This window comes from Lissotriton helveticus, chromosome 2_1, assembly GCF_964261635.1.
Source record: "Lissotriton helveticus chromosome 2_1, aLisHel1.1, whole genome shotgun sequence".
NCBI classification, from domain to species: domain Eukaryota; kingdom Metazoa; phylum Chordata; class Amphibia; order Caudata; family Salamandridae; genus Lissotriton; species Lissotriton helveticus.
This window is the reverse complement of record NC_136059.1, coordinates 1140919227-1140939711: the sequence shown is the minus strand read 5'-3', so window position 1 is coordinate 1140939711 and position 20485 is coordinate 1140919227. Positions and strand designations below refer to the sequence as shown.

At 47.6% G+C, this 20485-nt stretch overlaps 1 protein-coding gene across 1 annotated transcript; it reads right to left on the bottom strand.

Moving 5' to 3' along the window:
- Positions 1–10515: 10515 nt before the first annotated feature.
- On the bottom strand, positions 10516–20122 carry LOC144820215 (uncharacterized). Its single transcript, XM_078677820.1, has 3 exons — positions 20108–20122; positions 12215–13986; positions 10516–11252 (listed from the first exon to the last, which is right to left on the bottom strand). The coding sequence occupies exons 2-3, from the start codon at positions 13419–13421 to the stop codon at positions 10516–10518; spliced, it is 1944 nt and encodes a 647-aa protein (XP_078533946.1). The 5' UTR covers positions 13422–13986; positions 20108–20122.
- Positions 20123–20485: the final 363 nt, after the last annotated feature.

Below are 20485 nucleotides of genomic sequence, written 5' to 3'. Positions count from 1 at the left end.
TATGACCTTGTTCAATAGAAAATGAATACCCTTTAGCATGGTGTCATAGGTATCACCCCTATCCAAATCTATCCAATCTTTCTTGGAGAGAAAGCAACAGCAACATTTTGATTATGTTTTTAAACATTTTAAAATCCATGACATACAGTTTGGGAAACATTATGGCAAGTTACCATCTGCTAGCTTAGAACAAAAACATCTAACTCACCTCAACCTCCTGTGGACGTTAAACTTAAGAGCAGATGGTGTGGGCGACAGTCTCACACCTAATGTCATGATGTAAGGTGCCCATAACTTGTCTGTAGTCTCACAGCACTAGAGTGAGCATCTGGAACTCTACATTTATATCAGAACTGGGCGCCTGGGCTACCAATCAAACAGAATTAAAGAGCAGGATGAAATCGAACTCAAATGAGAGAGCCACAACAATTGATTAAAAGGGTTGTTGCTAAGAACTGGAAAAATAATGAAGGTGGGATAATTTCTAAAATCAGACAAGATGAGCCTGTCATGGGTACTGTGTACATGGGGATTTTGTCCAAGCAGATAGGAGACAAACAAAAGAGGCACTATCAAGTGGTTCGACAAGCAGCAAACTGGTGCAGTGGGCCTCTGGTCATTCTTGTGAAGGGTAAGCAGGGACCAGACCACTAGGAGGATGATGGCTGGGCAATTGCCCACTATGTCCATGTCTTAAGAAGGTTCTGCAGTCGAGCAAAGGCAAAACCAGTGAACTGGCTCACCACTAAGTCCCAACGTACAGGCAGAATCTTCAAAATATTTTGGATGCAAATTGCTAAGAACATGACAAAGTTTTTTTTAATGTAATAAGTGTTTCATTTCCACATTAAGGCTACCTGTGACAGCAGGTGGATAAGCCCTTCTGAACTTAGAACACTAATATTTAGCTGCACAGTTCAAATGGGTGTTTTGCTGGCTGTCTGGCAACTCCCTGCATGAGGCGCGGTTTACCCTTAAGGAAGGCTCACTGCACTACTCATTGTTTCCTACTGACCATTCTATAGTTAGCTCAGCTAACTATAACAAGTGAATTTCTTTGGTTTTGTACGAGTGAAATGTCAGCCTAACTATAATGTCCCTGAAACCTGTGGTTTTTCAGTGAATTGCTAAGGTTTTTTTAAATGCTAATTCCTAACTATAACATCCCGGAAACCTCTGTTTTTTTCAGTGAATTTCTATGGTTTTGGAAATGCTAATACTTACTATAATGTCCCTGAAACCTCTGTTTCTTTCATTGAACTTCTAAGGTTTTTTAAATGCTAATTTCTAACTATGCGTACATAGGTAGGTAATGTGCAGAAAGAGGAAGAAAGGCGCAGATAGAGGCAAGAGAAGTGCAGAAAGAGGCAAGAGAGGTGCAGAAAGAGGAAGAAAGGTGCAGAAAGAAGCAAGAGAAATGCTTTTACCTAGTGACCTGTTACATAAAAATAAACATACAAATACTTGAATACCTGTGTTTCAAATAGCATACTCTGTAAAGTTGTGTACAAAAAGGTATATGCATTTCATTCTGTTCATAATACAGGCCACATGAGTATTGAATACTATATTTGAGGGTCTCTATAACACCTATACACATAAAACATGTCTGCAGTGAAACCGAATGACAGAGCAGAACTAAGAAGATTTGACCACCTATAGGAGAAGCTACCTGCTTTTTAAGCTATCTCTTCAGATACATAACAGATGTGAGAATACATGTACAAGTAGACACATACCTCAGTCACAAGAGCACGCAGACCTTTAAATTTGACAACCTGTGCTTTCCATTTAAATACAGAAACAGGTGAGAGAAATATAGAAAGAAGCAAGAGAAGTGCAGAAAAAACAAGAAAGAGTTAGAATGTGCAGAAAGAGGCAATAGAAGTGTAGAAAGAGGAAAGAGTCAATAGAAGTGTAGAAAGAGGCAAGAGAGGCACAGAACGAGGAGTGTAGAAAGAGGCAAGAGGGGTGCAGAAAGAAGCAAGATAAGTACAGAAAAAGCCAGAGGGGTGTAGAAAGAGGCAAGAGAAGTGCAGAAATCAATCACTCAATCAGTCAATCAATCATAGCACTTGTAGAGCGCACTACATACCCGTGAGGGTCTCAAGGCGCTAGAGGGGGGTAATGCTGCTACTGTTCGAAGAGACAGGTCTTGAGCAGTCTCCTTAATGTTAGGAGGGCTTTGGTCTGCCGTAGGTTGATGAGTAGGGTGTTCCGTGTCTTAGTGGCGAGGTGGGAGAATGATCTGCCGCCGGTGGTAACTCTTCGGATGAGGGAGACGGTGGCGAGGGCGTGGTCGGCGTAGCGGAGCTGGCGGGCGGGGGTGTAGAGGCTGAGTCGGCTGTTAGGTACGCAGGTCCAGTGTCATGGAGTGCCTTGTGTGCGTGGGTGAGGAGCTTGAAGGTTATCTTCTTGTTGGTGGGGAGCCAGTGCAGGCCTCTCAGGTGGTGTGTGATGTGGCTGGAGCGAGGAATGTCGAGGATCAGGTGTGCGGAGGCGTTCTGGATGCGTTGGAGCCGTTTCAGGAGTTTGGTTGGTGCTCCTGCATAGAGTACCTTGCCGTAGTCCAGTCTATTGCTGATGAGGGCCTGGGTGACCATCCTTCTTGTTTCAGTGGGGATCCACTTGAAGATCCTGCGAAGCATGCGGAGGGTGTAGAAGCAGGAGGAGGAGACAGCTTTGACATGCTTCGTCATGGAGAGTGTGGAGTCAAGGATGACCCCTAGGTTTCGTGCATGGTCGGTGGGTGTAGGGGGTGTTCCTAGTGCCGTCGGCCACCAGGAGTCATCCCAGGCCAAGGGGATGGAAACGAGAATGAGGACCTCCGTCTTGTTTGAGTTCAGCTTCAACCGGCTGTTCCTCATCCAGTCGGCGACGGCCTTCATTCCTTCGTGGAGGTTGGTTTTGGTGGTGTGGGGGTCCTTTGTGAGCAAGAAGATCAGATAGGTGTCGTCGGCATAGGAGATGTTTAGGTCGTGTCGTCAGGCGACGTGGGCGAGTTGTGCCATGTAGACGTTGAACAGCGTTGGGCTGAGGGATGAGCCTCGGGGTACGCTGCAGATGATCTCAGTGGCTTCGGTTCAGAAGGGGGAAGGCAGACACTCTGGGTTCTCCCGGAGAGGAAGGAGGTGGTCCAGTCCAGGGCCTTCTCTTGGATTCCGGCGTCGTGGAGGCATGCTCCTAGTGTGCAGTGGCAGACTGTGTCGAAAGCGGCCGACACGTCCAGGAGGATGAGGGGCGCGGTTTCTCCATTGTTGAGCAGGAACCTGATGCTGTCGGTGGCGGCGATGAGGGCAGTTTCCATGCTGTGGGTGCTGCGGAACCAGGACGGGAATGGGTCCAGGATGTTGTTCTCTTCGAGGAAGCTTATCAGTTGTTTTTGATGGCCTTTTCGATGACCTTTGCCGGGAACGGGAGCAGGGAGATAGGTCGGAAGTTCTTGAGGTCCTTGGGGTCCACCTGGGGTTTCTTTAGTAAGGCGTTGATCTCTGCGTGCTTACAGCTCTCCGGGAAGGTCTCTGTTTCAAAGGAGATGTTGATGGTTTTCCGGAGGTGGGGTGTGATGGTGCTGCTGGCTTTGTTGAAGATGTGGTGTGGGCAGGGGGGTTCCGGGGATCTGGAGTGGACGGTGTTCATGATCTCGATGGTGTTGTTGTCGTTAATGTTGGTCCAGGCGCGCAGGCGGTTGGTGCGCATGGTGGTCGTTGGAGCGGGGGTGTCGGCGGTTGCCGGGATTGTGACAGCTTTGAAACTGTCGTGGATGTCTGTGATCTTGCGATAAAAGAAGGTGGCCAGCGAGTCGCACAGGTCTTGTTACAGTGGGATGTCGTTGGTGTTGGAGCTGGGGTTGGAGAGTTCTTTCACGATGCTGAAGAGCTCTTTGCTGTTGTGTGCGTTGTTGTCTATGTGGTCTCTGAAGGCGGTCCTTTTGGCGGATCTGATAAGTTGGAGGTGTCAGCGGATGGCGTTCCTGTGGGCTGTGTGGCTTTCCGCTGTTCTTCGTGGGTCCAATATTTTTCTAGTTTTCGGCAGGTTCGCTTGGAGACCTGGAGGTCTTCGGTGAACCAGCTGACTCTCTTGCTGGTGTGGGTGTTGGGGGGCTTCTTGAGTGGGGGCGAGGGTGTTGGTGTAGTCGTTGATCCATTGTCTGAGGCTGCGGGCTGCGACGTCGAGGTTGGTTGGGTCTGAGGGTGGGCTCAGGGCAAGGGCGGTGGTTAGCTGGTCCTCGGTGATCTTGCCCCAGCTGCGGCGAGACGTCTGCTGGGTGCGGTGGGGTGTGGTGGGTTTCCGGAAGTTGAAGTGGGTGCAGCGGTGGTCGGTCCAGTGGATTTCGGTGTGCGGTCGAAGAAGACGTGGGTGCTTGCTGAGAAGATGGGGTCAAGCGTGTGGCTGGCGGAGGGCGTGGGTGTTGTGATGAGTTGTCTGAGTCCGAGGTTGCCGAGGTTGTCGATCAGGGTGGAAGCGTAGGCATCGTTGTTGTTCTCGAGGTGGAAGTTCAGGTCCCTGAGGAAAATGTAGTCTGAGGAGGCAAGGGCGTGTGTGCTGATGAAGTTGGCGATGGAGTCGCTGAACTGCGGTCGGGGTCCGGGGGGTATGTAGATGAGGGTGCCTCTGAGGGTGGTGTTGGGTTCGGTGTGGATCTGGAAGTGCAGGTGTTCAGCGGTGCTGAGGGTATTATGGGCATCTATCGATATTTTGAGTGTGTTTCTGTGGACGATGGCAAGCAAGAGAATTGTAGAAAGAGGCAAGCGAGTTGCAGACACAGGCAAAAGAAGTGCAGAAAGAAGCAAGAGCATTGTGAAAAGAAACAACAGAGGTGCTGAAGGCGGCAAGATGGCTACAGAAAGAGGCAAGAGGGGTGCAGAAATGTGCAACAGAGGTGCAGAAAGAGGCAAGAGGGGTGCAGAAAAAGGGAAGAGAAGTGCAGAAAGAATCAACAGAGGTGCAGAAGAAGGCAAGAGAAGTGCAGAAAGAGACAAGAGAGTTGCAGAAAGGAGGGCAAGAGAACATGACGGCCGGCGAGTAGCGGGTCGCGGGTGGTTCCCGAGAGTGTCTGTGAGTTTCAGCGAGTCATAAGTGATGGTGTTTGATTTTCCCCCTAAAAATCATTTTTAATAGCCAAGTGTGGATTTCCCCCAGAATACAGGAATGCATTATTTTAAAAAAAGCAACCTTTATAACGCAGAATCAATACATTCAGCTGGAGCTGCGGCGGAGTGTCCAACAGCAAGACAGCATCAGAGACAGAGCAGCTGTGGGGCAGAGCGGCCCGGGAACTACGCAGAGGGAGAGGTGTGGCTGCTAGGATTCCCTTCCGGGAAAAGGGAGGGCGTGGAGGCTGCAACATTAGACCTGACCCCGGGGGGAACACCGGATCAGAGGAGCAGTTGGATGGGCGAAGCAGAGTTGTTTCCTGAAGGGGAAAGAAAGGAGGGTTTTTTCAAGGAAGCTCCACTGGCTCAGGCCCCTGCCCTGGTGATATTAAAGGTAGGAGCAAGGTCGTTTCTGGGAGTGCACTGACTGAGGGGGTCTCGAGGGTGTCGAAATACGCTTTCCGTAGCTAGGGAAAAGGAAAAAGAAGGGTGGCACTGGAAGATATAACCCCCTGGGACCTTGTAGAGAGGGGGGAGGAGGAGGAGAACGAGGAGAACAAGGAGGAAGACGGAGGAGAAGGCTTTGGGATCCTAGGTAGGGGGGCTGGTATTGAGCATAAGACAGCTACAAGATTATCTCTTTCCCAATCCAAAGTTAAATATAAAAAGGTCTCAATAAAGAAACGAACCCCTGAACAGAAGGTACAAATTATTCCTTCCCTTAAAACGTATTTTAAAGTGCAACCTAAAGTGCTAAATCTGGGCGAAAGTAAGATGGCAGGTTTTCAGGAGAAAGATACTTTGCGACAGGCAAAGCCTCCAGATGGTTTGGGGGGTCTGGATGGCACCAATAAAGTGGGCGAAGTTAATTGGGGAGAGGAAATCTCTACAAATAGGTACCAATTCTTTTTGTTTTATTAAACATTTTTATTTGCATTTTATCATATACCAACAATACAATCATATTATCTTCTGTCCGCACTTCCTCGCCCACCACCCTCCACCCCCCCAGCACTGCATCACAAATACCATCTTGTTCAACCCGGCCTATTTTCATATGTGTGGTGCTGTGACAGTCTGGTGCATCCAATTTCGTATATTTCCGGTGTTTGTGTTCTAGTACTCCTACCCCTCCATGGTTCTTGTATCCCTTCTCATAGCCCACATCCAGTCCATGATACCTTCTCCACTTGCCCCATACCTTGCAGAACTTCTTGGGGCAACCTCTCGCTTTGTATATGTCCCTTTCAGCGGCCATGTAAAGATCTAATCCTCTTCTCCATTCTTCCAACACTGGCGGTGCTGCCGCTCCCCAGTACTTAGCTATATCTCTCTTCGCAATTACCAGTGCCAGAACCAGAAAAATCAATAAGGGACGGGCCAGATCCACGTCGTTCATCATGCCTAGGAAGGCCAACTTAGGCTCAAGTTGTAGGGGAGTCTCCAGCACCTCGCCCAGCTCACTAAACACTCCCTGCCAGTAGCTCTGAATCATGGGACACAACCAGATGGTGTGATAAAAATTCCCTCCTGTGGCACAACATCTGAGGCATCTCGTGTCGTCAGTCCTGCCCATTTTATGGAGTCGTACTCTGTCATAATAGGTTCTGTGGAGTACATTATACTGGATTAGTTGCAGCCTGGACTTAATAGCTACTTCCCTAGGATGCATTAATACCGTGTACCAGTCTACGTCATCCATGTCTCCCACCTCACTCTCCCATTTCCTCCTAAGTTTGCCCAGGTCGTCAGTCATATTGTTCATTAATGTTTTATATGTGAGTGATACTGCTTTTTCCTATATCTGCTCCTACTGTAACCTGCCCTCTAGAGGTGCGTATTCCGGGAGCGTATCCAGTTGGACCTTTTCTGCTCGCCAAGCGTGCCGCAGTTGTGCATATTTAAGAACCTGCGTAGGGGGCAGGCCAAACTCCGACCTCAAAGCCGTGAATGGTTTCAGCTCTCCCTTAGCCACTATGTCTCCCAATGTTGAGATCCCTATATCGTCCCATCTCTGGAAGCCCTTTAATTTATTCAGGTCTGTCAGCCACGTGCAATGCCAAATCGGCGTCTGTCGAGTAGGTTTTTTCCCCCATCCGGTACGTGTAGTTGCTTTGTTCCACAACTCTAGGGTAAGCCCAGTGGCCGGGAGAAGCTTCCTTACCCTTTTTACCCCATATAAATAATACATCAGAGGCGGAGCTGACATACGGTGTCGCTCAAGGGCATATGTAGGGTGATCCGCCTGTGCATGTAGCCAGTCGTTAATTGGAGCTATTTGTTCCGCCCAGTAATACGCCTCCAGGTTCGGGAGTGATATCCCTCCTCTGTACTGATGGCGCTGAAGGGTGCTCCGGCCACCCTTGATTGTTTGCCCAGCCATAGAAAGGACCTAAGTTACGCGTTTATCCTCTCGAATACCTTTCGCGGCAAAGAGTAGTACTCATTTTGTAGTGCGTATAGAAATCTAGGTAAGGTGATCATTTTAAACATTGCCGCTCGCCCTAGTATGGTAAGGGGGAGCTGCCGCCACCGAGTTGCGTCCTCTATAAAGTTCAGTATTATTCATTCTATATTTTGCTCATACGACTGTTTTTTGTCTAAAGTCACGTACACTCCGAGGTACTTAAACCCATCCATTGTCGTTAGCAGTCTTCCAGGTAAGTCTGGCCAGTTTCCCCGCCCCTTGGGGTCATAGAGGACCGACTTGTGCCAGTTTATCTGGTATCCCGCGTAAGTTCCGTATCGCTCCAGCTCCGAGAACAACTCCGCGATCGTGCTCTCCGGCTGTGTGATGTATAGCAGGACGTCATCCGCGTATAGAGATATTTTCTCCTCCGCTGAGTCCTCCTCCCCCCATCTGAATCCTTTAATGGCCTTGTGTTGACGTATCCTGGCCACCAGCACCTCTATTGTAAGTGCGAAGAGGAGGGGAGACAGCGGACAACCCTGTCTAGTTCCCCTCCGGACCGGGAAGTCCCGAGATACAGTCCCGTTCACTCTCACCTTGGCTCTGGGTTCCGTTTAGAGCAGCCGAACCCACTTTTGAAATTTCGGGCCAAAGCCGAACCTACTTAGAACACCCTCAAGGAAGGGCCAGTGGACAGCGTCGAAGGCCTTCTCGGCATCGAAGGACAGGAACCAATGTGATTCCCCCCTCCCTTGTACCTCCTGCAGCCAGTTATGAGTGCGCCTGAGGTTTAACCTAGTGGCCCTGTCTGGTAGGAAGCCCGTCTCAGGTGGACCAGCCCAGTGATCACCGCCCGGAGTCGTAGCGCCAGGATGATCGCCAATATTTTCACCTCTATATTCAAGACGGAGATGGGGCGGTATGACGTGCAATCGTCCTCCGGTCTTCCCTCTTTATATATCAGAATTATTATCGCCATACACAAGTCTGGTGGGAGCCTCCCCTCCTGTGTCGCTTCCTCGAATAGCCCCTTCAGATGGCGTGCCAGGAGGTCTGGCATTCGTTTAAAAAATTCCGCCGGAAAGCCATTCGAGCCCGGCGACTTCTCCGTCCTCATCTTAGTCAGGGCTACCAAGATTTCGTCTAAAGTAATGTCGGCCTCTAAGCCTTGGTGGGCTTCGGGGGTCAGGGCCGGCAGCTCAATTGTTGCCATATAGTGCGATGCCTCCTCACAGGACCCGAGATCTCTAGCCTCATAAAAAAGCTCATAGTGAGCAGCAAACGCCTCCGCAATCTGAGTGTCCGATCTAAGCAACGTCCCCTGCGGGTCTCTGACGTGCTCTACCCATCTGACTGCGCGCTCCTTCCTGCTGAGCCATGCCATTAACTTACCAGACTTGTCCCCCACATCATATAGTCGGTGTAATGTGGCCAACGCCTGGGTTTTCGCCTCTCCCGTCACTGCCTCCCGATATTGAAGCTGCACGTCTGTCAGTTTCCTAAGCGTCCCTGTGGCCTGGTATTCCCTCAAGGTCTAATATTTGCGACTCCAACTCCCCAATTTCAGCGTTGAGCTTTCTCCTCTCCCCCGCCAACCTGTTTTGTGCCCTGTCTCTCATGACCGTTTTAAATGCCTCCCAGAAGACTACCCTGGATTGAACTGTCCCTTCGTTTTCCGCTATATAGACCTTTACATCCGCTCTTCTACCCTTCACTATAGTTGCATTTTGTAGGTCCCAGGCCGTCAGTCTCCAAGATCCTCTGCTCTCACCCCTCCCTCCCCCCACCCTCGCCAGAAGTGGGGAGTGGTCGGAAATCCCTCTCGCTTTGTATTCAGCTGTGTTCCCTATCTTCAAGTTTTGTCTGGGCAGAAAAATGTAATCCAGCCTGCAATAGACTCTATGGGAACCTGCGAAGAAAGAGTAGGCCTTCTGTTCAGGGTGCAGCCACCTCCATACATCTATCAGCCCCACGCTGGAGATTGTTTTGAATAGCTTTGTCTGGGTCCGGGTTCTAGATCCAGCCCCCGTCCTGCCTAGCGCTGGGCCCATTACGTCATTAAAATCTCCCCCTAGGACCTATATGGTGTCAGCTGTATCCAGGAGTATATCTACAACCCCCCTGAGCGTCGTGGCTTGTAGCTTCGGGGGAGCATATACCGAAATTATCGTGTATTCTCTTCTCCACATCCCCTCTACCCAACATAGGTCCCTTGTGTGTCCGTCCATGTGTGAGCTATACAAAACGGTGTGGTCTTCTTTATGAGTATGGCCACCCCTCTCGAGCCCATAGTGAACCCTGCATGTGCCAATACTTTATACTGACCCCGAGAAGGCACAGTTTGTCCCCCTGAGGTGCGTTTCCTGCAGCAGGATCATGTCAGGGATTAGCCTTTTTATATGTGCATTCACTAGACCTCTCTTGATCTTGCTGCCGAGCCAGTTTACATTCCATGTTACTACACTGAATCCCTCCTGTTCTCGTTTCGCCCCCATGTGATCACCCGACATCCTGCCTTATTTTCTATGTTGTGATGCTGGACTCTTGTGTGAGGATGGCTTCTGGGCTGCCAGATTGTGTGGCCTTTATGATATGATTTCCCCTTCCCCCTCCCCCCAAGTCCTCTCCTCCCCCCAACCAACCCTCCCCAACTGCATGAGTCCCACTCATTCTGACCCTTTGAGCAACCCCAACTTCTCCCCACTACCACCACCCTACCTTCCTCCCCCTTCAGTCCCATCTTCTACCCCGAACTAAGATAGGACCTACTGGCAGAAAAAGGCCTGTCGCCCCCCTCGGTCCCCCTACCCTCTACAGAGCTACCCCAATTTGTCTGCCTAACAACAACTATTAAGGATATACTCCCACAATGTCTACAATTCTGTACAGTAGTTCAGTGTGAGGGAAAAAACCAAAAACACTATATAAATAAGGAATAGGTGGCGTGAAAACAACTTGCGTGTGTCCAGTCCTGGAGCCGATATCTCGTCCATCCAGCTCGTCCCCTGATCAGGTATTGAGATCTTTACTTTCTCCCTGATTGTGGGTCCCTTCTTTAGTAGCGTCCCGCTCCATCTCATTAATTGCCGCCACCAGAGGGTGAAGTGACCGAACCTCCGCCTCGTCACTGCCCGACGTGATGCCTCCTGTGTCCTCCTCTCCCTCAGAGCGGTCCTGGCTAGCCAAACTGCGGAACCTGGATCCTGCTTGGCTATCTTGTTGCGGAGAACCAGGGTTCTGTTGTCTCCTGGGAGTCCGGGTTTGCGAGGGATACGGCGTCGTTTGCATCTTCCCCGTTGCCCTCGTTCTGCGTGTCCGTCGTGCTTTCACTGTCTCCCATTGATTCCCTGGTGTGGCGCCCGTAACCGTCGCGTCCCATTCACCTTCCTCTCGCCTCCTGAGCGGCGGGCGTTCCTCCAGCCATTGCCATGCATCTTCTGGATGTGTTAAGAAGTAAGTTTTTTCTTTATAGATGACTTTAAGTTTAGCTGGGAATAGCAGCATATATTGGATCTTTAGGTCTCTTAACTTCGCCTTCACCGCGTCGAACGAACGTCTCATCTTCTGTACTTCTTGGCTATAGTCTGGGAAGATCATTATTTGTGAGTTTTCTACCCGGATCTCACCCAACTTTCTGGCTTCACGTAGAATTACGTCTCGGTCGGCAAAGTTCAGAAATCTCGCAATGACCGGTCTGGGTCGCGCTCCCACCAATGATTTGGCGAGGAGTGCTCTGTGCGCTCTTTCTATGATAAAGCAGTTGGAGAACGTCGCCTGGGGCAGTGTTTTAAGTAACCATGTTAGTAGGAACTCCACCATGTTGATGAGTTCAGGCCTCAGCAAGGCCCAAAGGTACCGAAAGGGTTCGCCCTTCTGTGTACAAAGTCCTTAGACTTACAAATGAAGTTGGCAAGGAAACTGGAAATACAAAAACATAGTTTAATAAACCTTTAAAGGTGGTGATACAACCTCCACAACACTTCTACAGTATTGTACAGAGTAGCACACTGAATACAAGCACATGGCCCCTTTTATACACAGTTGAAGGGGTTCAGCTTACAGCTTAGACAGAGGTTACAACCACGTAAGGACATTTCCAAATATATCAGTGGGTGGAGCTAACAGTATTTCTAGAACATGGGAGGGCTATGCTAATAAGGAACAACTGTTACTTCTGCTGAGCATGCGCTACACTCTCAAGAAGGACTAATAATAACTGTTGCTAGGTAGAATCCACAGTGTAACTGGCAGAGAGGTAGGACAATCAGAACATTGAGCACATGGCAATGTAGGGCATGAAAATGGTGGACTCGAAATACAAAATGAAATCCCTATACTAGATATTTGGACTGATGCATTATGGCTTCAGCTAATGCTTAATAATACCGCTGTTTTATTTACAACAGACGACCCTTTCAGCGTTAGCTGAAGCCATTCCATTTCATAGGGTAGTCATCAAACTCATCTTGAATGTCAATGCTCATAATGTTAGAAATCTCTTTAGTTAGACTCTTTTGATAAGCAGCTTCGGAAACAGCTTTCTTATTGGGTATACAAGAGGTAATGCAAAGAGAACATATCATAGGACCACATTGAATACACATACAGCAAGTAAAAAGAATTACTACTATTATACAAAGGCCAGTGAGGATCTTCCAACCCCATGTAGTAAATAAGGTCCAAAACCAACTAGAGAAGGTCCATGTACCATTATCTACATGTATGTCAGCAGCTATTTTATGCAGTTTATTTATGGCATTATAAACATAAGGCGAGTTGTCTGGGATGAAGACACAACAGCTACTTCCAATAAGTCTACAAGCTCCTCCTTTTTCTGCTAATATGACATCTAACACCATTCTGTTTTGCAGGGCAACAATTCTAGTAATTTGCAACTCTTCAGTTACGTTTCCTAGTGCTGCAGCAGTTTGGTTGGTCACTGCCTCTACAACTCTAGTTAATCTTCTTATCTTTCTACTGTTTAGGGCAGCTCCAACAAAAAAGAATAACCCTAGGTTAAAATCTACATATTGCTGCAAACTAGTGTCGGTCTGGTCCACATCATCGATAGATAAAGTACGTTTGTATCTATTCACAGTGGCATTATTCAACAATTTCAAGTCTTTATGATAAGTGGCAGGTGCTAAAAACACTGGTGGTAATAAAAACGATACATAGCATACTCCTGACCAGCCAGCTGGTAATCGATAATATCCTCTATTACCGCATACAAAATATGTATTATGGGATGCTAAAAATGTGCTATTATTCAGACCATCTATATTTAAGACTTTAATACAATCACTAACACCTACAGGGATGTACCCAACACTTTGTACGCATAAGTCCGCTTGTGCTTGTGCAACTGAGATCACAAATTTTTCACTTTCGACAGTGTCTCTAGTGTTCGTAAAAATGTAGGGAGTAGACTCATTGTCCGGTCGATATTCTTCCCACTCCCATATAGTTCCATTGGCTTGTGGATAGCCTTCTTTATTCTGGTGACATTCTTTGTTTAGTCTAAAAAGTAATCTTCCAACAGCAGGCTTTCTTGTGGCAAATAGAAGAGTATACCAGGCACGACAAGAACCATTATGAGAGAAAGGGAGAGGTATAAACGGTGTTCCCCCCTTCTTCTGGTGCGCTGGCATCATACCACATATCCAGCAATTTGTTTCATTTGTAGCAGTGTGGGTATGATGTAGCATCTGAATGAAGGTGTTATTTACAAAGGACAAGCGGTGTTTTGATTCCTGATAGGGGAGCGTATAAAAGAAATGCTCCTCTGGCACCGGTGTAGAAACCACATATAGATCACGGGCAGGAATTACATCCTCAACAAACCACGTGATAATGGCAACAACTGCCACACTAGCAATAAATCCGAAGGCGCAGATCACTTTCTTTCTCTCCATGTTGAACAAATGTCTCGCAAATCTTCCTGAAACAAAAAAAAAAGGCTGTCAGAACTCTTCCCCCAAGGCGGCTGTTGTTTTCTTCACCAACGGGCCAAGACGGGTGTCACTACTCTAATGCAAGGCTGATCCCCCCCCTTGCCTCATCGGCTCTCCGTTGCACCAACCAAGAGGCCGTTCTGACAGCAGTCTAAACAGCAGAAAACTTCTTCCTGGGTCGAAGGTTGTATTTTCTTACTCCAGAAGTCGTCGGGTCCGGGAAGAACTCCTCTTGCTCATCAGGTACCACAGCAGGGCCTTTCTCTGTAGTCAGGATTTCTCGATGGTCAGTCAACACGGCAGGCTCCACCAATCCGGGTTGCACTCTGCGACAATGAAGGGAGTGAATCCAGTTCTTCCGGTTGGTCACTCGGACGGCCGTTCTTGTTGCGAGCAGAACCTGCTCGGGACCGCACCATCGGGGCTCCAGGCCACTCGTCCTCTCGAACGCCTTGATGAGGACGAAGTCACCGGGTCGGAGACTATGACCCTCACCTGTGGACCGGTCAGGGAGTGCTTCTCGAACCTGTTGATGAATAGAAACCAAGTTATCAGTTAATTGTGCCAGATAGTCATTCATCAATACACAAGGTACATCATATACGGAACTTGGTTTGGGCACTCCCCAAATATTCATGGGGCGACCAAACACCACTTCATACGGTGTAAGGCCGGTTCGGGAGTGTGGTACTGATCTTATTGACAACAATGCCAAAGGCAAAGCGTCGGGCCAAGTCAGAGAAGTGGAAGCCTGGATCTTTGCTAGTTTAAGCTTCAGTGTTCCATTGTAGTGTTCCACCAAGCCAGCCGACTGTGGATGGAACACTGCATGAAACTTCTGTTTTATCCCCAGACCTCTCAGAACGTACTTGATAACGTCTGCTATAAAATGAGGCCCGTTATCACTCCATAATAGTCTACAAACACCATACCTAGGGAAGAACTCCTTCAGTAGCACCTTTGCTGTAGTCATTGCAGTATTGTCCTTAGTAGGGTGGGCTTCAATCCATTTACTGAAAGCACACACCACCACCAAGACGTACTTTAGATTATTACAGCGTTCAAGTTGGATATAGTCCATTTGCAGGACTTCAAAAGGTGCAGTAGGTATTTCAAATCCTCCTGCTGGAGTCCGTGTTCCTTTCCCTGGGTTGTATTTAAGACAGATCATACAGGTCTGTACCACTCTCTTGGCCGTGCTAGCAATCTCTGGATGCTCCCAAACTTGCGCAAGCAATTTCACAATCGCTGAGGCTCCAACATGTGCTAGCCCATGTGCCATTTGAACCATAGGTTGGACAAAAGCTGTGGGCAACTTCCACCTATCCATTTGTTTGTTGCGCCAACAACCTTCATCATCTAGTTCTCCATTTTCAGACCATTGCTCTCGTTCTTTATCAGAAGCAACCCTCTGTATTTCCCTCACTTCTTTCCTAGCATCATGCCATCGTTCTGCTTGTGACTTCACAACATACATTGAAGTGGAGTCAGGTCTCATTGCAGTTTCTCGTGCTACTTGGTCAGCGAAAGCATTTCCTTGCCCTACTTTGTCAATAACTTTCTTATGTGCACTGCATTTCACTATAGCTATCTTCTTAGGAAATGTCAGGGCAGTCAAAAGATTGTGCACCAGTTCTCCATACATAATTTGTGTTCCGTGTGATGTCAGAAAACCTCTTTCCTTCCAGAGCAGGCCAAAGTCGTGCGCTACTCCGAAAGCATAGCGGCTATCTGTATAAATATTCACACACAACTCTGCACTAAGCTCACATGCTCGTGTCAATGCTATCAGCTCCGCTGCCTGGGCTGATTTCTGTGGTATGCGTGCTGTTTCCACGATAGTATACAAAGTAGTGATGGCATATGCTGCCGAAGTCGTACCATCCGGTAGCTTCAGGCAGGAGCCATCCACCCATAATTCTCCATCTACATCTGAGAAAGGCGTATCCTGGAGATCGATACGACCCTTTGTCTGTTCCTCAGTCACAAAAATACAATCATGTGCTTCTTGTGCCTCAGGCTGAGTCGTCAGGAATGGTAACAATGTTGCTGGATTTAACGTAGCACATCTCCTCAATGTGATATGGGGAGCCAGCAACGTTAGTTCATATCCGGTCAGACGGGCACTTGTTAAATGCTGCGTCTTTGTTTGATTCAAAAGGGCGTCAACAGCATGGGGAACCAACACTAACAGCTTGTGAGATAACACTATTCCCTCACTCTGACGTATTGACACAGCTGTCGCTGCGACCGAACGAAAACACCCCGGCAATGCCCGAGCGACAGGATCGAGCAATGCCGAGAAATATGCACACGGACGCTGCCTGTCCCCGTGCATCTGTACTAACACAGATGACGCACATCCATCTCTCTCATGTACATATAATGTGAAAAGTTTCGTGTAATCAGGAGTGCCTAACACTGGTGCTGAACAAAGGGCCTGACGTAACTGTTGGAAAGCGTTTTCACATTCATCTGTCCAAGGAAGGGGAATTGGAGTGTCTTTTGTCAATAGCGCTAACAGTGGTTTGACTATATGTGAAAACCCCAGTATCCACTGCCTACAAAAGGACGTAAGACCCAAAAATGCTCGAACATCTTTCTGTGTAGAAGGTGTTGGTGTGTCCAGGATGGCTTGGATACGATCTGATGTAAGTGCACGCCCCTCCTTAGACAAAAGGTGGCCTAGGTAGGTCACCTTAGGTCTACAGAATTGCAATTTCTTCTTAGATACCTTATGATTGTGAGAAGCCAAAAAGGAAAGCAAAGACAACGTACAAGTCTCACATTGCTCAGGGGTGTCAGCAGCCAACAAAATATCGTCGACATATTGAATAAGCACTACCCCCTCAAGCAAGACAAAGGAATCCAACTGTCTTTTCAATGCCTGACTGTAGATACTAGGGCTCTCAGTATAGCCCTGTGGAATTCTACAAAATCTATACGATCGATTATTCAAAGTGAAGCCGAAGAGGTAACGGCTATCAGGGTGAATAGGGATCGAAAAGAAGGCGTTCTTCAGGTCGACAACCGAGAATGTTGTCGCTGTTGGTGGGACCAAGGTAAGGAGTGTCGTGATGTCAGAAACAACAGGGTATTGGGGCACCACTATCTTGTTCACCTCCCTCAAATCAATAATAAATCGATATACCCTAGTATCAGTGTCTTTCTTCAAGATTGGTAAAATAGGACTGTTACAAACATTGTATGGGACTTCTTCCACCACCCCCACTCGAATGAGATCCTGCACAATCTGTATGAGCGCCTCCTCACCCTCCTGTGAAATCCTATATTGAGGCAGGCGTGGCAACACAGCTCCCTCCTTTACACTAATGCGAACCGGGGGAATGACCATCTGTCCCACATCAGTGTCTGAAGTAGCCCACAACGTGTGAGGTAAAGAGGCTAATGCAGCACTTTCAGCGACCATACACACTCTCTCTTTTGCAGGGTAATTGTCATTTAAAATCACGCGTACTCCTTCAGGGGAGCAGCGGATTGTGACTCTAAAATGTTTCAGCATGTCTAGACCCACAATGTTGTCAGGCGTGTTTGAGGAAAGCAAGAATGGACATGGTGCTGTAAATTTGTCGACATGAAATGCAAGGGGTTGGGATAATGGGCTAAGAGAAGGTGTTCCATCGAACCCTACAGATGTGATCGTTATGCCAGACAGGGGAGCCCTCGGAACCAATTGTTTAGACAAAGCGCTACGAGTAGCCCCTGTATCAACCAGAAACTGATCAGTAGAACCCAAAACATGTGCTGTAACATAAGGACCCCTCTGATCTACTGGTACTTCAACTGATTCCTCCCCCCATCCTACGCAATCCTATGCATATTGGGAATCATGACTTTCGGGGTGGACATAGTCAGACATCTGATACTGATTTCGTCTATCAAAGGTATTAGACCCTCCTTGTTGTTGCTCCCTAGATTCGAATCTAGCCCTGTCATTTAGGTTACCTCGTGGTCCAGAAAAAACCCCACGATTTCTCCCAAAACCTCTACCCCGTCCCATAGCCCTGTGTTCTCGCGCTAAAGGACACTCATTGGCCCAGTGGCCTCGTTGCTTACAATATGCACATTGATCTTTAGCCAAGTCTGTGCGGTTATATGTAGAATCATAAAAACCCCGACCACCTCTATTATTTCCTCTCTGGGGTGGTCCATACACTTGTGCTAACATAACTTTTGTTTTCAAATCCTTAGATTTCCTATCTTCATTACTTTTTGCTTCTAGTTCCTGACGCTCATAATACTGAGCCATTGTCAGGAGGGATGCCGGAGTCGAAGTCGTCCAGGAGCTTTCACTTGCTTTCAACCGAGCTGCTACTCCCGGTAATAAATTCGAAACATATTTGTCTACAAACAGATGTCGACCCGTGTCATCCGTCAGAGACTGACCACTGAAATCGTGAAAAGTTTCTTCAAATCGCGTAAAGAAGTCAGAAACTGATTCATCTATCTTTTGCTTGCAAGATGCTAACATAGTCCAGTCAATCTTTTTAGGGGGAATAATCGTCTTTAATTTAATCAAAATAGCAGCAGGGAGGTCTAGAATGAGCTGGGGTGGTTTCTGCGCAGGTTTCCTAGCTCTGTCCTCCTCCTCAATGTCTTCCCATTTAGCTTTAAACGTCACTAAATCATCAATTTTCCGTACTGATCTCCACATGTCAGGGGGTAATATAAGACCAAAGAATAAATCAATGTCAGCTAATGTCATAGTACAAGAATTCAAAGCCCCCTCAACTTCCTCATAAAAGGCAGCAGGATTTTTCCGTGGGTCAGGTAACGCTTTCTTTAAGGCCATAACATCCGCTCTATTCCAAGGAGTATATACCCAATTATAGATAAAATACCCTCGGGCATCAGCTGAATCTTTATCTGAACTAGTACCCGCTCCTTTAGGAGGAACATACAAAGGCGCTGCCTCTCGCATAGGTTTAACATGCACAATATCGACCTTATCTGAAGAAAAGATAGGTGATTGTTTCCCGTCGCCACTCAAACCCGTCTCTTTGTCGTTCACCGTCTTTTGTCGCTTTTCTTCTCGTAACCGAGACGCCTCATCCCGCAATACGAATAACCGTCGAACTGCATCAGCTGCCTGGGAAGGAGAAAAGAGACCTTTACGCAATTCTTTCTTATCTTGTATTATGTCATCAGGTTCAAGAACAGGAGAATATTTTCGAAAAGCCCCGACTACTTCATCAGAAAAGGTTTCAAGAAAATAAATGTTTTCCCTGTCCGGCCATTTTTCAAGAGACAACAATATTTCAGCAAGAGGAATTGTACCCTTAAGAATACGATAAGAAATTTGTCGGAGCTCCGCCATACGATCAGATGTTAGCTTAGACCGCGTGTCTACCTTATCTTTAAATGATCCAGAATCCTCATCTTCCCCTTTCGGAGCAGACGGGCCAGCATACGGAGGCGGAGAACGATCTAGTAATGAAAAATCATCATCAGCATTATTAAGGACAGGATAAAGAGGCCGACGAATGGGATATTGGCCAGATATCTGCAATCTACGTTCCTTTTCCCGCTTTTCTTCCGCATCTTTTTGTTCACGTTGTCTCATTTCTTGCGCCTTCTCACGCACATTCTTCCTCTGCTCTTTCTCAATCAGCGCATGTTCACGTTTCTCACGCTCACGTACTTCTTTCACCCACATTCGCACACTCTCAAACATATCTTGTCTCGCTCGGCGCTTACACAGGCACTGTTCCACATACTCAATTTTGCGCACATCAAACGAACCATACAAAGGCCATCTCAACTCAGGATCCTTCTTGGTATACTTCCTCCACAATGTGCTGTACATTATAGGGGAAAGACCAAACTTAATATACATGTCCCTATTCGGCGTCCCTTCTGGGGGAGCCGGCTGCGATTCTTCAAGACTTAACCGGTTTCCACAGCAGCACCACTTACGTAGTGCGCTAAAAGCAGGCATGCTAGAAATAGTGCGAAATACACAATATTATACAGAAAAATGGCACTTAATCGTTGCGCCGCTCACAACCATATGTTGGAGAAAAAGCTCCACATTGCCTACCTATATGTGTTGCAACGCATATATACCCATATTCATAATCATAATATGATCGATCATCCAAACATCTCCATATCCATATCCATATCCATAAGCCACAGCAAGCGTATCCTAAAACTGCCTTGCTAATCACTGGCTACCATAAACACTCACAGTAATTACCATACATTGGTCCTTACCAAGCACGAGCGTCCAGATTCCACTTGCCAAGTTCCACAATTTGCTCAAACAGCTTATCCACAGCAAACCGACAGAAGAGGTCTCAGTCGAAGACCGGCGCCACCCAGATGGTCAGATCGGAAGGAAGGAAGAAATACCTCAGGATGCCAGGACTAAAGACGCCGCTGGCAGTGATCACTTCCCCGGCAGAGTTCCACTCCTTCGTCACGACCAGTCCTTCGAGCCTCCGAGTCGCCGATGAGCCCCACGTTGGGCGCCAATTGATGAGTTCAGGCCTCAGCAAGGCCCAAAGGTACCGAAAGGGTTCGCCCTTCTGTGTACAAAGTCCTTAGACTTACAAATGAAGTTGGCAAGGAAACTGGAAATACAAAAACATAGTTTAATAAACCTTTAAAGGTGGTGATACAACCTCCACAACACTTCTACAGTATTGTACAGAGTAGCACACTGAATACAAGCACATGGCCCCTTTTATACACAGTTGAAGGGGTTCAGCTTACAGCTTAGACAGAGGTTACAACCACGTAAGGACATTTCCAAATATATCAGTGGGTGGAGCTAACAGTATTTCTAGAACATGGGAGGGCTATGCTAATAAGGAACAACTGTTACTTCTGCTGAGCATGCGCTACACTCTCAAGAAGGACTAATAATAACTGTTGCTAGGTAGAATCCACAGTGTAACTGGCAGAGAGGTAGGACAATCAGAACATTGAGCACATGGCAATGTAGGGCATGAAAATGGTGGACTCGAAATACAAAATGAAATCCCTATACTAGATATTTG